The sequence below is a fragment of the Thunnus albacares genome, chromosome 18, assembly GCF_914725855.1.
Source record: "Thunnus albacares chromosome 18, fThuAlb1.1, whole genome shotgun sequence".
NCBI classification, from domain to species: Eukaryota; Metazoa; Chordata; class Actinopteri; order Scombriformes; family Scombridae; genus Thunnus; species Thunnus albacares.
This window is the reverse complement of record NC_058123.1, coordinates 11102055-11119814: the sequence shown is the minus strand read 5'-3', so window position 1 is coordinate 11119814 and position 17760 is coordinate 11102055. Positions and strand designations below refer to the sequence as shown.

The 17760-nt window shown below is 37.6% G+C and overlaps 1 protein-coding gene across 3 annotated transcripts in view; it reads right to left on the bottom strand.

The window, feature by feature from the left end:
• Positions 1 to 132: 132 nt before the first annotated feature.
• Positions 133 to 17760, bottom strand: part of ntrk2b (neurotrophic tyrosine kinase, receptor, type 2b) — a 24234-nt gene continuing 6606 nt past the window's right edge. For 2 of the 3 annotated variants that reach the window (XM_044333680.1, XM_044333679.1), the window contains exons 2-18: positions 15864 to 15938; positions 15711 to 15782; positions 15553 to 15621; positions 15310 to 15461; positions 15004 to 15140; positions 12713 to 12845; positions 11905 to 12210; positions 11782 to 11799; positions 11620 to 11628; positions 11456 to 11490; positions 10914 to 11013; positions 9628 to 9816; positions 8325 to 8455; positions 8012 to 8184; positions 6878 to 7118; positions 4899 to 5057; positions 133 to 3485 (exon numbers count right to left, since the gene is read on the bottom strand). In XM_044333680.1, the coding sequence (XP_044189615.1) occupies positions 3300 to 3485; positions 4899 to 5057; positions 6878 to 7118; positions 8012 to 8184; positions 8325 to 8455; positions 9628 to 9816; positions 10914 to 11013; positions 11456 to 11490; positions 11620 to 11628; positions 11782 to 11799; positions 11905 to 12210; positions 12713 to 12845; positions 15004 to 15140; positions 15310 to 15461; positions 15553 to 15621; positions 15711 to 15775 (2103 nt within the window). In that variant the 5' untranslated portion in view covers positions 15776 to 15782; positions 15864 to 15938 and the 3' untranslated portion in view covers positions 133 to 3299. Of the gene's footprint in view, positions 3486 to 4898; positions 5058 to 5878; positions 6302 to 6877; positions 7119 to 8011; positions 8185 to 8324; positions 8456 to 9627; positions 9817 to 10913; positions 11014 to 11455; positions 11491 to 11619; positions 11629 to 11781; positions 11800 to 11904; positions 12211 to 12712; positions 12846 to 15003; positions 15141 to 15309; positions 15462 to 15552; positions 15622 to 15710; positions 15783 to 15863; positions 15939 to 17760 lie in introns of those variants that run through there. The other variant, XM_044333681.1, reaches the window with a different exon arrangement.

The following is a 17760-nucleotide window of genomic DNA, read 5'->3' as shown; positions in this document are numbered from 1 at the left end:
GCAAGGATGCAAATAGGCTCATTTCCCTAAATGTTGACTATCCCTGTGAGTAGCGTATGTCCACACTTGCTTGAAATTGTACTTCCAAACGTTATGAATTGGAAACATAAAGAAAGCTGATAGCACACAGCGTATTGTAAGACATACCACCTTTATTAAATGCACAGTATCACAAGGAACATCTCCATTAATTGTGGATAAGCTACTCACATGATGCACAAAGCATTGGATTGATTGATAGAACTGGCTGATTAAAGCAGGATTAAATCTGCCAGGAGAGCACAGACACACACACACACACACACACACACACACACTCACATACATACACACACACACTCTTGCATACAGATGTATGCGCAAATGCACACGCACACACCATCTCAGAGACATTAGTCACAGACACACACACATCTTCTCTTTGTATTCACACAGTAAGTAAAATTTGTTATCTGCACAGGAATGAAAACTGTAATCTTTTTTTCTTTTACCATATATTTACAAAAAAAATCATTAACCCCCCCCCACCCCTCAAGATAGATTACATTCAAAAAAGGTCCCGACCCTTCTAGATTACATTCAAAATAATATACTATTCATGATGCAAAGTCACAGTTATTCATCTGAAAGAGGATCAAAATAGGCTACAGTCAGTCAGAGGTTGAGTGGTGCAGTTGGCCAGGAGATGACCTTTGACCTCCTCGCCATCTGCCACACGTCTGCTGGGACGCCTGTCAGGCAGCAAGGAGAGATCCTGATGTTTTATCAGATCCAGAGTCTATACGGTCCTCCTGCGGGCAGACAGCGTCTCAAACAGCCTCTGTGTAAGCTCCCCATCACAGTGGAGAGGAAAAGAGGAGATCATTTTTCTTTTTTTCTTCTTCTTCTTCTTCTTCGTCTTCTTCTTCTTCTTCTTCTCCTTCTTCTTCTTCAGAGAAAAACACATTGTTCAAAGAAAGTCCTCTGCAGATCAAAAGTCGCCAAAAAAGGATTGTATTCTCACTGGTATTATGAACAAGCACAAGGAAATTATACAATGTAGCACAAATAAAATTGTATTTACATATAGTATGTATTGCCAGTGGCCCATAACACATTGTCTTCAATAGATGTCACACAGTTTTGACATGATACCTGCTTAAAACAGATTATACTATTAAACATAGCCTACTATTCATATAGACAAATATCAGAACTGTACAGAATGGACAGCAATTATATGTACAGCAGACACGTGACTATTATACAGAACTGACAAATAAAAACATAGAGGGACACGGAAACTCAGTCATTTGTGTCAAAGTTGCTTCAGTCATGGCCAGCATAGCAAAGGTGAAATGTTTTTTTTTTCTTTTTTGTTACTGAGTGCAGTCGGGTTGAAGTGGAGAGTGGTCAGTGCTGAGCACAGCGGCTCAGGTTGTGCATTCATGGGGGGGTTAAGTTACGCTACAAAGTGCACTTAACATAACTTATTGTCTCAGCAAAGAGCCGTACCGATTTATGCCTCCATATGGAAATACATGATGGTTATTATGAGGGAGTAACTGTAGCTGTTTTTGCAAAGATGAATACAGGAGTGTGTACTTGCATTTGTCAACTGCATTAATATTTTAGCCTCTTTTTTTAAAATAATCTACAAAAAAAAACACCTATTGATGATAATTCAGGAAATGAACTAACCATTTTTCAAGCATTTAGGTCCTCTGTCTGTACAAATGTGCTTCACCGCCTTTCACTTAGCCGCCTATATAGAATCTAAGATTCAAAGTACACTCTTGTAATGTAAATAAATAACAAACAAACAATTATCAACGTCAGTTCACACAAAAAAAGTGCTGAAAAAGGAGTCCCACGCTTAAACCTCAGTATATTTAACATATAATAGTGCATCAAAATGCCCTCTCAATCCAGCTTAGAAATTTATGCAAAAATGCAGGTGACACTCCATAAATTCACCTTCTCTCCTCAAATCGTAAACACATTCTCATCAACAGCCACGACATTTCATAACCCTGTGTGTGAAGGTGCACACAGAACCACATCACTCACAGATATGGGCCACCGAACAACAAGGATTTGCTAAACAGCATTGCTGGTGAATGAAAAAAAAAACAAAAAAAAAAACGACAAACAGCTCAACATCGGCAAGTCCTCGTCCTCTGTGCTTTCGATACATCAAATGAAAAGATTGTGGGATGGGTAAAGCACTCTTTAACATTTAAAACTCCGCTTTATAAAGACGTGACCTTTAGTGTAAAATATGATATTTACAGAAAATATGACAAACGACGATGGCGTTATTTAAAGGAAAACAGGTGTCAAATGCTATATGCCCTTGTGTTTTACATCCTCAACATTTGTTTTACATTGGGAAGTCCTTCAGTGGACTTTCTGGGTTATTTATATGACAGACGCAGGCATCTATTAGAATCTATTGAATATGGGTTTCATACTGTTTTTTTAAACGTACGTGTGTAATAATATACACATATGTTTAAAATTTGGACAAGCAGAAGGTTCTGTAGATGGCTCAAAAAGCACAGATTTAAATCAACATTTATAAATTCTACAAATATTAAAATAGTCTGTGACTTATAAAAGAAAAAAAAAAAAAAAGCTTCAGCTGTGCCTTACATGTTAATCTTCCAACAGAATATGCTGCTCTGTGTGACACTGTTGAAAGAAGAGAAAGCTCTATCTACAAAGTTGTGTCTATACATTGTCCGTTATAGAGGAGACACATTCCCACATTTTCCCTTTGTTCATTTCCAGCAAATATGGAATACATTGATTGTTTAATGCATTGAATATAGACAAAAACCTCTTTTTTTTCTTCACAAAGCCAGAATAACCCAGAAATCAGTATAGCTGATTACTGGGTTTCATTTATTTTTATGCCTTTAACATATAGGTGTGTTGACGGTTTGGATGACGTTACATAATCCTGTATGCATTTTGGTTTCCATTTGTGAAACATGCCTCTGTAAAGTCTGCAAATGGATTTTTTTTTTTTTTTAAAAAAAAAAAAAAGGAAAAGCTAAACAAAATCACTCAAAATTTAAGGCTTTTATCGATGTGATGAGGACACGGACGATTAGCATTTACAGTAACATTTACAGCCAGGAACTGTACACAGACGCAGGCGCTCACACACTCACTCACACAACCTTCATTTCCTTCTCTCCTCTCCGTCTCATCATCATGTGCAGACTGTCCACATACTGAAGCCCCCGGCTCACACACACACACACACACACGCATGCTCTCAGACGCTAAGTACATACACGAGCACTGGTGAGTCAGCCCAGTATGTCCAGGTATACGGGTGAGGCCTTAGCGAGGCTCTGGAGCATGCTGTGGATCTCCTTGATGTTCAGCCTCATGTAGGGCTCCCTCTGCCAACAGCCCAGCATCAGGTCATACACCTCTTTAGGACAGGTGCGGGGCCGCTGCAGCACGCGGCCCTGGGTGATGCACTCAATGACCTGCAGGATACAGGGTGACAATACATTGTCTGCTGTTTGGCTGTGGTGTCTGAATAAGAGTGCAATGTAGCAAATTCCCTACAAATATTACCAATGAAATTAACCATTAGATGACATGAAAGAAACTGAAAACAAAAAAATGAGTAGTATGTAGTAAAATAAGTATTCTCAAAACTTTTTTTTTGTCTTTGTGTTCATTTGTCTTCTTTTTTTAAATTCACCATCATCAGGAAACATAGCATGCATCATTTTGGATGAAATGGGACAATTCTGCAGAATTTGCTACACTTTCACTCACGGAAAAGCACAAATGCAAATTAAGATAAAATTAAAGAAAGACAAAAAGATAATTTTCAGAAAAGCACAATCAGAGAAACAGATCTGAAAAAAGTCAGTTCCCTGTTTTGTTTTTTTTGATTTTGGAATTTCTTGCTGTATAGGTTCATTCTCATTTGCCCTTTCATTTGTATTATAAAATACTACAGAATTTACTAAATTGCTGAAATATTAAAGCAATTTACTATTGTACTTCATTAAGTTGGGGGACTCACAAGATTTTAAAAAAGAGTGGTAAAAATCAAAGCACCAGAGGTCAAGAAATCCAGACTTTTAGTCCCTAGTATTGGGCAAGCTTGTAAAACACTTGATCCTACATTTCCCATAATGCAACCAACAGTGGGGGGTTTTTTAGACTTCCTTCTACTTAACTAATGGTTCTGGAACTGGCTATGGCTGACTTTAGCAACTTAATTGTACTAATGTCAGCCTGGTAGTGTGTGTGTAGTCATGTCATAGCTGCTGTGTTGTTATGTTTCATAAAGTTGTTTTGGTGGAAAAATATGGTTCTGTTTGTACTTCAGTCACATTATTATATTATAGTTAAATATCAGAACCTCAATAAAAAGATGAAAGAAATTTTTTAAAAATTGTTGTCTTCAACCTTGATGACATCACCAGGGTTATTTTCTCAGCCAAAGAAGACAGTGATACAACTGGTTTCAAAAGTACAGTACTACAAAACATGGTGAGCACATTGACATTTATGTGTAAAATTCCATTTTAAGATAAATTAATAACAATTTATCTTAATTTATTACAGGTCATTCACCACATGTTCTCTGTTTGTCAAATTACTTGCAATAGATTAGGTAAATATTGCCAAGATACAAAGGACAATTTTTCTGGTAACTGGCTCAAACTTTGATAACTTTTCAGTCCAAATAAAATAATTTCCTGTCTTGGTTCTGTTGAAATTTGAACAAACTATGGAATAGTTTAAAATTGTGATTATTCAGAGTGTTAGTCTTCATCATTTCTGTCTGTATTATGTTCTGTGTCACATACCCCTCATTTTTAAAGGCTTTTTAAAGTTTCCAACTTGGTGAATATGTGTAATTTTTAAGTGTCTCTGACCTCATTGTTGGACAGCTGGTACCAGGGCTGCTTGCCGTAGGTGAAGATCTCCCACAGCACCACGCCGAGGCTCCACACGTCACTCTCCGTGGTGAACCGTCGGTACATGATGCTCTCTGGGGGCATCCAGCGGATCGGCAGCATCGTATGACCGCCCACCTGCAGAGAGAAGAGAACAATCTCTATCAGAAACCAACACACCAAAGCCTGCTGAAGACTTAACAGGTGCTGGTTAGACTGACTGTGCTACTGGGGTATTTTTACTGTAACACAGTCCTCAGTCATGTTCATACACATATGAGTAAAACTAAATGATGTCTAGCCATTACAACGTCAACAGAAACTATTTTTTACAATCATTCAATAGCTATTCATGCTTCATTTAATTTCTATCTAAGGAAAGCATTTACCTTTCTTATTCCCTCCCCCAATCTGATTATATTAACCGCCATCCTTTCAAGTCCATCACCGTACCTACCTAAACTCACTTGCACCATTACTCATTTAAACCAATTCAAGGGTTTATACCGAATATGGCATCCAGATTCCCATTTCAGTAACAATTTGAACATTAATATAATCTGTCAAACGATGACACCAATTGTGTCTTTGTTACAGTTTTATTAGAACGCTGTACGAGGGAAACTAACAGCATTATTGTAGTCTACTCTTTAATACTGTGTCTTTCTAAAAGTGCAACAATTCATCAAGAATCTGCTCTGCAAGAGTAAATAAAAAAGAATATTTAAAAGCTTCTCAATTACAGCAACAAGAGTACGTGCAACTAGGGCTGTGATTAATAAAATGCCAAATATATAACTTCCTGTAGCCCAGGTTGGTGTCTTCGTATTCTTGTTTTGTCTGACCAACAGTCCAACACCCAAAGACATTCAGTTACCATCACAGAAGACAAAGAAAACCATAAATAATTTTGCCTTAAAAATAATTAAAACAATTATTTAATTATCAAAATAGTTGCTGATTAATCATTGTAGTTTTACTTGTAACTTGTGTTTATTATACATCACCTGTTCAGGTACACCACATAAGTAACAGGTCAATATTGGTGAACAAATGTAATTCCATATGAATCTAAACCAAATGTTCACTAACGTAATGCCATTTTATTGATTTTTATTGGCTAATCTAATTTATTAAAAGATTCCCTATGTTTGCAAAATGAAGGCAGCATTACAGCAGATGAGAGAGTTTCTTATTGTAAGCTGTGATAATGCTTTCGCTTTCTATTTGATAAAAACACGTGATATCAGGAGTTGGTGACAGGTGCTCTTTATGGTGATCTTATCTGATGCAGGCAAATGCATCTCGGAGCTGCGTTTGTGTGTTTAGATTTCTGACTTGGCTTCAGGCAGCAGAGGGCACTGTGGGATTCAACCTGGGATCTGAGACAAAAACAATGAGGGGATAAAATACATCCATCTGCTCCTCAACATCATTTTTTTTTTTTGTCATTGGCCTATATTGTAGCAAAGGGCCCTTATTAAAATAAGTAATCTTCTCTGTGTGTTACAGTCAAAGACTATCAATGGCTCATACCATTTTTGTGGACATGCTCTCACACATATTAACTCCTGCATAGTTTAACATGATGGTGTGTTCATGCAGATTGAACAGAAGTATTAACTCCTTGCCCAAGGAAAAAGAAAAACTGCCCATGCATTTTTGCACTGTTGGCCCTTATTACCATAGAAACAGTAATTTTATGCAGATTATAGTATTTGCATTTAAATGGTATTAAAAAAAGATAAAATACCTCTGGTTAAAAATTGTCATTTCTGCAGCTGCAGTTATTTCAGACCAAAACTGGAATAAAATTCTAATTACATATTTGAGACTGTGCGTATGTGGGTACATTTCCATATTTCTGTGTGTATATGAGAAGGTTGTGAGTGTATGTCGTTTATGTCGACTGGGGGTAAGATAAGGTGAGAAAATTAGCAGAAATTCTTTGGACTCACTCTGTAGTAGTCTGTGCTGTAAACATCTCTGGACATGCCAAAGTCTCCTATCTTGACCAGCAGGTTTTCTCCTACCAGGCAGTTCCTAGTAGCCAAGTCTCTGTGGACAAAGTGTTGGGAGGCCAAGTAGACCATGCCAGCAGCAATCTGTTGGGCAATGTGCAGCATCTGGGACTGGGTGAGCTCCACCAGGATACTGTGTTGACCGTCTGCCATTAGCACTGCATCAGGACCATGGGACCTGCACCAAAGAACACTTAGTCAGGGCTTCAATAATAACTAAATTACAACTACAATTTCATCACAAAAACTAAATATTTCTACCAGTACACAAATTTCTGTCATTTTACAAAAAAAATCATTATATCGTCCAAAACTACTTTCCATGTACAGTGCACACTGACATTTTGGGAAATACAGGTCTTCACTTTCTTGCTGAGAGTTAAAAAAGGTCGCTACTTCTCTCATATCTGTACATAAACAATGAAACTACAGCCAGCAGCTGGTTAGCTTAGCTTAGCACAAAGACTGGAAAAATGGGGAAACAGCTAGCTAGGATCTCTCCAACAGTAACAAAATCTGTCTACCAGCACCTCTATGGCTCACAAATAAAATGTTATATCTTATTTCTTTAATCTATACAAAAACCAAAGTGTAAAAATGACAAGTTGTGGTTTTACGGGGGATTATGCGCAAGACTATTTACTGGCTGAAAGCAGAGACTTTCTTGAGTCTCTGCAGGTTGCCTGGCGACCTCATGGTGACAAAATCAATGCTCCTGTCCAAGAAATAGTCTGGCACATAACTCCCCACAAGACTTCAACTTGTCATTTTTACACTTTAGTTTTTGAACTGATTAAACAAATTAGACAAATGAGATATAACATGTTAAGGATGCTGCTGGGCATTTTTTAAATCTTTGGACAGAGCCAGGCTAGCTGTTTCCAGTCTTCATGCTAAAATAAGCTAATCGACTGCTGGCTGTAGTGTCATAATGGACAAATATTTTTGAGAGTTGCATCATCTCTTCTTATCTATCTCTCAGCAAGAAAGCAAATAAGTGTATATCCCAAAATGTCTAACTATTCCTTTAACACATGTCATAGAGATTTATATTGATCTAAATGATCCTACCTAAGGAACTTGTTTAGGTCACCATGTTTCATATATTCAAACACCATGATGAGCGGGTCGCTCTCCACACACACTCCGTAGAAAGTGACGATGTGCTCGTGTTGCAGGTTAGTGAGAAGCTCGGCCTCTCTGTAGAAGTCCGCCCGGCCACTCTCGCTGGCCTCTTTTAGAGTCTGACGCAAAGCAAAGACACAAAGACAAGGGACACAACGTGAGAAGCATTATCTACAAGAATGTATGTCTAGTCAATAGAATTCACTAACTGAATGACAAGTGCATTGATTGTTTGGGCGAGCGGCTTCCTGATCTGTACCTTGACTGCCACATGGAGCTTCTCCTGATCTGGTGTCAGGTTGTAGCACTCGGCCAGAAAGACCTTCCCAAAGGCTCCTTCTCCCAGCTCCCTCTTCAGGACAATATTGTGTCTCTTGATATGCTGGACAACTTTGAGACAGAATAAGACAAATCAATCTCAAAGGCATGTGTGCATCTTTTTAGTCTGAATTTTGGTGTATGTAAAACACACTTTGTCTCCACTGGAGTGAGGTTTAGATTATTATCAGGAAAATTCAGTCTCTCTGGTCATGCAGTGAACTATACACATATTGTAAAACCTTTTTTCATTGTTCCTCCAAGGCTTTTGGGAAGCATTGGGAACCCTGTCCTCTTATAGTCATCCTTGGAGTAACAAGCTCCTTATCTTTGGCCAATAAGTATGAAAAAATGGTTGTTTTGTGTGGAATAATTATTGCAAAAAAGTAAATCTCACGAGAGTGGAAAATAGATTCTGCATCTACAGTAGGTATGGTTTGTGGTTGAGAGAAATAAGGTGTTTTGAGAAGATTTGGATCCCTGTACTGAATTTTTTCATGGTTAGAACTAATAGGTCGTGTCTAATGTACACTGCTGAGTATACTCCTTTTACTTACTACATACTTTTGGATGTTCTGTGTTCACATGTATGGGAGTGTTCCCACAAATAATAACCATGTATTTTAAAAGGCTGCAATAAAGATGATTTTCATTATGGACTTGTTTGATTAACCAATTAATAATTTACGTATAAAATATATATATGTATATATGTATATATATATATATATATATATATATATATATATAATTTCACAATTTCCCAGAGTCAAGATGATGTCTTCAATTTGTTTGAGTTGTCTGGTGAACAGTTAAAAACTCAATGATATTCAATTCACAATTATATAAACAGGTGCAAATTAGTAGCAAACCCTCACATTTGAAAAGCTGGAAAACAGCAACAATCATCAAAATTGTTGATTTTTTTAAATCAACCGATTAAAGAATTGACTAGAATTGTTTCAGCACTTACTAAAATGTTTCAAACATTTTATAAACCGCATGCATTTGTGTGTCTCAAAGCGAGAAGCGTTCACTCTGCTGAGTTGAACCTTCTGTAAACAAGGTTGTGTTTCTGAACATCATCTGAGGGCTAACTGTCCAGTCGCACCACAGAGCAGGAATCACTATCACAATGCAGCAGGATGCTGACAATAAATACAGCGTCCAGCAGTGATCCCTGCATGGATTTATCAGAAAAGGTCCAGGTTACCAGACGTTTGTCGAGCGAGGCAGTAACTCACACGTGTCAGATTTCAGCATGCTGCCAGAGTTGCGGAAGTACTGTGGGTTCTCAATGACAGGAATCTTTGTCATCCCAATGATCACTGCGTCTGGACCCATCTCCGAGGACGACGGGGTGTTGTTGCCATTGGAGACGTGATGAAGAGGGCTGGCGGAGTCATCGTCATTACTGATGACTGAGGAGGAGCCTAGGGAGCCACAGAGGAGGAGGAGAAGAGGGAAGAGTGAGATGAGCGGAGAAGAAGTGGAGGGTGGTGGTAGCAGGTTGAAGAGATACGAAGATCAAAAGCAAACAGGAAAGATTGTGGTCATAGTGGAGGAGGGAGAGGAGGAGGAGGCGAGGAGGAGGGTGGGAGGGAAAAAAGATAGAGGGACTTGTAAATACAGCTTTGTGTAGTGACAAAAAAGATATCAGAAGAACATGGTGATGAGCAGATGTCCACCTGAATCAGCATTAGAGCCCTCAACTCAGTACATTCATTCATTTTTACAATGATATAATGTAAACTGCAATGAGCTTTGAGTCATCAGTAACACTTAATTTGGCATTTATAAGCAGTATATATTAACTATAATGTGATTGTAAGCAGATATAAGGGAATTTCAAGTGTTTATTTGTCAAATATCACTCCTCTTATGAGGCATCCATAACTAGTGTATTAACAGTTAATGAATGCTTAATAACATAATATAGCACAGTTGTCTTCATGAGTTTTGAAAACATTTATAATCTTACATTTTTTTCTCATAAATATGTTATTTGAAAGTACACAGAAGAACTTATAATGTTTTAAATATTTTTGTTCTGTTGTTTTCATACCGTAAATGTCTTAATGGAAGATAGTGGTGCCTTGTGGTGCCCGAAATAAAAAGAAATAAGTAATTAACTATACTATAAACAGTTTTGTTATGTATTAAAAGTTAATAACAGTTAATAAATACTTTATAACACACTGTAACAATTTGTTTGTGTGTAATCATACACCTACAATATACAATGTAATCAAGCGTTCAATAACTGTTTATACACTAGTCATGGATGCTTCATTAAGAACTGTTAAGAACACTTAAAATGTATACAACAAAATCTGTGCTTAAATGCTTAAATCTATGCTTAAATGTCCTCACATAATACAACATCACACTGCATTATAGTATGTTATAAAACAATTATTAACTGTTTATATACTGCTGATTAAATGTTGAATGAGGTAGGGGGTTGAGGGCTGGCAGTCAAGTACAATGTTACCGAGTCAACTCTTGCGATTGATGAAAATTCATTCACCTTTAATACCAAACTTGGAGTTTCTTCCATATTTCAGAATGATCACCATCAGAACACAGCCGGTCAAAGCGACCCCTGCGATTCCCACAACTACATACACCTGGTAAAGGAAAATAAAAAAAGATTGTTTGAAACATTGCTGTCAACAAAAACTGTCTGACATCTTTAGATCAGTGGTTCCCAACCTGGTGGCCAGGATCCCCACACAGCGCCACAAATTAAATCCGAGGAGTCGTGAGATTATTACAGGATAGAAAAGTAGAAAAAAAAACATATTTATACTACACCAAATTATTTTAACTTTTTCAGACTTTCCTCTAATTGTTTACTTTTTGTTATGAATTACTAGACAATTTTAGGCATTTCGGACCTTTTAAAAAATGATTCAAACAAAACTTTTCGTTGAACTGGTTACAGCTGGTAGACATTTGCAACCTGTGACAAGGGGTAATAAGTAAACATATTGCTTTCTTTAAGAGGCCACAAGTCAAAAAATTGGGAACCACTGTTTAAGATGGTAAGGACTGATGAAGATCACTTACTGCAACACTGTCATCCAATGGAGGGGGTGGTGAGTCTGAAAAAAACACAAAATCCAATCAATCAAAATGCTTGTCTTAACATTCAAAAATATTACAACTGTTTTTGTCTTTTTGTGGTTCTGACAGATGAGTGTCATGCTATATGTGTGTAACCCTGTACCTACCAGTAGTGTCTGGGCAGAAGAAAGATGCAGGCACAGACCAAAGGAGGGGACATCATGGAACAAAGGTAAGAGTTTCATCTAAATTCATAACTATTCATGCAATTATTATCAAGCAAGCAAATATGACTATTGTTGGTTTTATAAAATTGAATCATTACTTACAGTAGTAGAGGGGGTCTTCTAAAAAGAAAAAAAATCTTAATGTTAGCGTCATAAAACAGAAACCAACCTCAGAAATTATCTGCTTAATGAATGAACCCTGTAGAAAAGACAACTTATTGAGACCTGTATGATTGTAAGGCGGGTCGATGAACTGGGCAGAGACCTTCTTGTCGTCCTGGCCGTACTCATTCTTTGCCACCAGCCTGTACACGCCATTGTGGATGTGCGTGGGGTTGACCAGTTGCAGGCAGCCGTGGTACTCGCTCTCATTGGACTCATGGATCATGGTGCGGATGTAGTCCTGCTCCTGGAGAGGCTCATCCTCGTGGTACCACTGCAGCTCAGGCTTGGGGTTCCCCGTCACACTGAAGGGGATGCACCAGTGGTGGTCCCGCATTGGCCCCAGCAACTGCTGGATGGTGGGGGCAACTGACACGGAGGCAACAGTAGAGGAAGAGTAATCACGGGATGATAGGAAATAAACACCAGGAGGAAAAGCCAGTAGGAAAAGCAACATTTATGGGCTTAGAGAGGAGATGCAGTTGGGGATTAAAGTATGGGGAAGAGAAGAGAGACTGGTCACACAACATTTGAACAGTGACATCAGGAAAACATGGAAGAGGAGAATGAGGAAAAATGCGGCATTAAACAAGCAGAGGAGTACAGCAAGGCACGAGGAGCTTCACAGGAGGAAGAGTTATAGACAGGAAACATGGAGAGTCAATAAGATCTGCTGAGAGACAATAATGATAACAAACTGAGGAGCCTTCTGCTTCCACTGGAAAAACAGTCTAGAGGAGGTCATTTAGAGGTTAACCTCAGGGGAAATTAGACTAATTAAACTTATAGATGAAAATATATTTTCTAAATATGTATGCTGTAGCTGGTTAACATTTACAGTCGATGATAACAGAAAAGTGAGAGCCCTTACAGAGAATATTCAGCTGAAGGGAGGCCTCCATCTGACCAACCACGTTCTCAGCACTGCATACGATCACCTTGCCATTATCACCAGGAGACAGGCCTGACAAGGTGAGGCTGCTCTCCGTATCCAAAGGATCAATCTGTAAACATGGCATTAGTACTTGTATTATAAAGTAGTAAAAATGGTATGATGCTGATCTTTAGTATATGTTCAATAACTACCAGCTACAAAAGGCTCCCACCTCCCACCAAACAGTCAGTTTTAAACACGCACCATGATGCAATTGATAATGCATGGAAAGTAGTTAGCAGGCAAGCAGAGAGGGTAAGAAATACATAGCTAAATAATGGATCAATGGTGAAATAGCTTAGTTAAACAAATAAACAGTTAAAATAGTTAGCTAAGTAATGGAACAGTTCGCTAAAATTAATGGAATAATAGTAGAAGTAGTTTCCTAAAAGTAATTGATTAACAGTTGAAGTAGTCGGCTAATGGACAAACAATTGAAGTCATTTGCTAAAAGTAAAAGATAAACAGTTTAAGCAGTAAGCTAAAAGTAATTGATAAACAGTTGAAGTAGTTGACTAAACGTAATGGATAAACAGTTGAAATCGTTTGTTAAGTAATTGATAAATAGTTGGAGTAGTTAGCTAAAAGTAACTGATTAACAGTTGAAGTAATGGATAAACAAGTAAATGGCTAAAAGTAAAGGATAAATTTAAAGTAGATGGCTAAAAGTAATGGATAAACAGTTTACGTAGTTAGCTAAAAGTAACTGATGAACGGTTGAAGTAGTTGGCTAAAAGTGAACAGTTGAAATAATAAGCTAAATGTAATAGTTGAAATAGTTACTCAAAGGTAATGAACAAAGCAGTTGATGTAATAGATAGCTAAATGATAAGTGGTTGAAATGTCCTAGCTTCTGCCTCTCCAAGTGGTATAGTATGAATGTAAACTTGACCAAACCAACTTAAACACTGACAATTCAATATGAAAAAAATGTAACAATATCCACTGTTATATAATTAATAGTAATAATATCCAGTTTAAAATCAATTCAAAAGAACATATTTGGAGGTGTTTGTCTACTGAACTCACGGTTGTTTTTAAGTATTTTGGGTCTAACTTCTAGTCAGTTGATAGTTTCATCTTGATTGAGTCTCAGGCCCTTGAGGGTAAGTCTCAAGTCTTGATAAGCAAATTGCTAGTAAATTGAAAGAGTTTAGGTCTCTGAATGTTGACCAATAAATGATTTGAACACTTTTCTTTCAAATTTGTGTTAGAAATCTTCTTTACACAGCTGAGACCAAGTCCTCTCAAAGAAAAGGCCTAATAATTACATATCCAAGCTATGTGGCGTGGACTTGGATGTTTTTGCTTTCGAGTCTCAAGCCCCGTGCTAGTCTTACAGCAGTCAAGTAGTCAAGTCCAAGTTAAGTGTCAATACCTCATTTTTGTGACTTAAAGGATAAACCTAGTCATATTCTATATTTTTTTTATTATCAACAGATCCTGAAAAGACTAAAATCAACAATGTTTTAGTCCATCTCTCGATACTGACTTCTATTCCCTGCTTTTGCACATAGCTGTGAGTCCATTGGTTTAGTAAGAGGTAACTCTTTAAAATAGATTACAAATATATAGTTTCATTTCTAAAAAAGGCTAAATTATTTCATAAAACAGGTGGGCTCTGTAGTTTTCAGCAAACATCACTCAAACAGGAGTAAATAATATGGATTAATACACATTTGGTGCCCTGGTGAGTATTTATGGCAGCGGGGTGCTGTACATGGGACTCCCTCAAAATAAATTATGATATTCATGATAATGAAGGGACAAGTCACCCAGTGCAATGGTGTGGCTCACTGATATGTTTTAATAGGTTTTGACAACAATTGAGCTCTATGGCAAAGAGGAATACACTATATCAGGCTTTGGCTACACACACAGCACTTGTTAGTAGGATTCATTTGTTATTTGGTTTGGGTCTTTTCATGGGGTTTGTTAAGAAAAACAAAACTATAGAGTATCACCAAACTTATGATTGAAGCCTAACTCGAGTCCAAGTCTCAAGTCTACAGCTCTAATATGACCCTTCATCTTACTGTACAGAAGTAGCTTTGAAACTTCATTGGAGCTCATCTGATATCATTTTTTGACCATAGGCATCCCATTCCCAAGATTCCTCATCTCTTCCACTCCACTTGAAGAGCAAAACCTTAAAAAACCAGGAGCCCAGAATAATAGACCTGTACCAAAGGTTTAAACAGGAAGCTAAAATGTATAGGCCAGCTCACCGTGTAGTGGGTAGAAATCATATCAAGGTTCCACAGGATCTCAGGAGTAGGGGAGCCTGAGGCCCTGCACACAGCTTGAACATTACCCCCCTCCATCTCGGTCACAATTGTGGGGTCGACCTCTACTTGGGGAACCACTGTGAGAAACAAGCAAACAGTTAAATTTACCAACTGACCAGATATATAAAACTTAACATAGATTTGTGTCTGTCTTTGTTTCTCTCTTTTCGGTCTTAGGCAATGACCTCTCTAAATGTTCAATATCAGATACACAGCGTTGCTTATTATAACATGGTTTCACGTTACCACAGTCCGGTGGGGTGAGAGTGGCAATGGCCCTTGATAATCCTCTGTCATCTATGCATTTCAGGTCTTGATTCTCAATTTCTTCTTGGAGCCTCAGTTTGATCCACAAGTTCTCACAAACACAATCCAGAGGGTTTCCATACAAGAGGAGACTAGAAAATAAAAACACAGCATATGAGAAACTCTGTGGTTGCACACATGGAGAGAGTTGTACTGACAACTTTACATACACACGACACTTACGAATAGGTTACGTTAAAGTTCTGAAATGTCTTCCATGACAGTGTTGATAGGTTATTGTCTCTGAGATTTCTAAAAGGAAAAAAACAAACAATCAAAATCCAACTACTCACGTGAACAACAATGAAATAACTAAAGAACGTCTTTAAGAGGCTTCTTACACATATTGAAGTCTTGTATTGTTGAAGAATGCATCTGATGATATAGAAGTCAATCTGGTCTTCATCACTGTTCTGTTGGAGGGTAAAATGTAGAGTTATTAAAAATATATTCCACTTTGATGTGAAACTAAAAACATACCATATGAAACTTACAGGTTTCTGAGGTTTATGTAGTATCTCAAACTGTTGTCATTGATTTCAAACAGTCTGTTTTGATTAGCAATGTATCTGTCAAGAAATAAGAAAAAACAATTAGTGAAGTTACGCACATCCTTCATGTAATGTAAAGTTTGAAGCCATAAGTGTTGGAAAGTTGGTCTGGAAGTGGATGCAGGGTTAGAAGCTCTGGAGAATAACTGAATAACTGAAACTACAGTATATCTGTATGTGTTTTTTATATGTATAATCACAACGGCAGAGTTAAACAAGACATTCGGTTGTGTTTGTGTATTTTATGAAACCAAATAGCATGATTGTTGTTTTCATCTGTGACATCTTCATTTTGTAGATATAGTCAGCTAAGTCTTATATGTACAATACTGCCAACACAGCTGTCATATTCCTTCAGTGAGGGAGTTTTGGTCTGCAGCACATTTGATTTTTCATTATAATGTGGACCAGTACAACAGCATGTATTTGCACGCTGGCAGTATAATGAGTGACAGAGATGACAACTTACTTTTATTTATTACATAAAAAAAATAATGTCTGTTTTTAATAAAACTCAAAGTATACTCACTTTTTTGCCTCCATGATGGCACAACTGCAATGAATTCTGTTCCTTTTTTTGTTTGTTTTAGGGTAAAATTACACCAATAAACAATTATAAAATATATTATCTGCCATCTTGGCAAGAGACAATAATCAATAAACCTTGATTCACTTTTGAAAACACAAATCAGAACTTAAATTCCAAAATGTTATGAGGACAAAACTACATTATATATTTTACGAAATTCTAGTATTTTCAAGGGCTTGACAGCGCAAAGTAGCAAATGTGAATGATTTAAATGTGTTTTGTTTTTTTACTATAAGAATTACAGGTTGAGTTTTAAATGAAAAATAACATTTTTGAGCTTCTTGAATGATCATTACAATGCACTGATGAAGTAAACAAACCTTTCACAGCATCAGAAAAGATTAACAACTTAGATCTTGTTGTCTATAGTGTTACTATGTGTAGGTAATAACCTGTAAATCAATTTGACAATAACTGCAGATTGTTATATTAGAGTAATAGAATAAAGAGTCTGTATCCCCAGGAAATTCTAAATCCATGGATAGATTTTTAGAAGGTGCACCTGACAAGTCCAATACTTTTTTTCCCCTCAATATTACACTTCAAATGTGATAAATACTGAATTTACTTGTCAAACCTGCACATTTTACTCTCTGAAAATGATTCCACCTCAGACAAACTGGATAAAATCCACAAGGTGGAGGCTACTACGAGGCTTCTTTTAATTTGAAAAATGAAGAAAAGATTAATAATGCTTTAACAACTACAGCAGACGCCTATAGGTCGATGTGACACCTAGTTCCAGTCTGTCTGCCTCAGAAAACTCACCCAGTCTCCCCTCCATTCTCCAGTGGGTGCCATGCAGTTGTACACTTGTGCAGGGTTGTAGCAGGTACACTCCGACACAGGCCTACACACTGACGCAGATAAGGCTACATAACTGTGGGTAGCTTATCGCCGGCTGTATACAACTGATGTGATCTCATGTGTAATCTGTCAACAATGTGGTAATTTGGAAATATTGAGGCTATATCACACCGCCGCCCAAAAAGCCGAATTAACACCTCAAAGGCTGCGCTGGGCCTAAACATTTACTCCATCACTACCTCTGGAGCTGTTTTGTAAAGGAAACACCGACTAATCCAAATAAGCTTGACGCGCACTCTCACGACCATTACGCACGCACACACACACACACACACACACACACACACACACACACACACACACACACACACACACACCGTCAGTGGCACACGCAATCCCCATCTCCACCACACATACACACACGCACACACACGCACACTATGC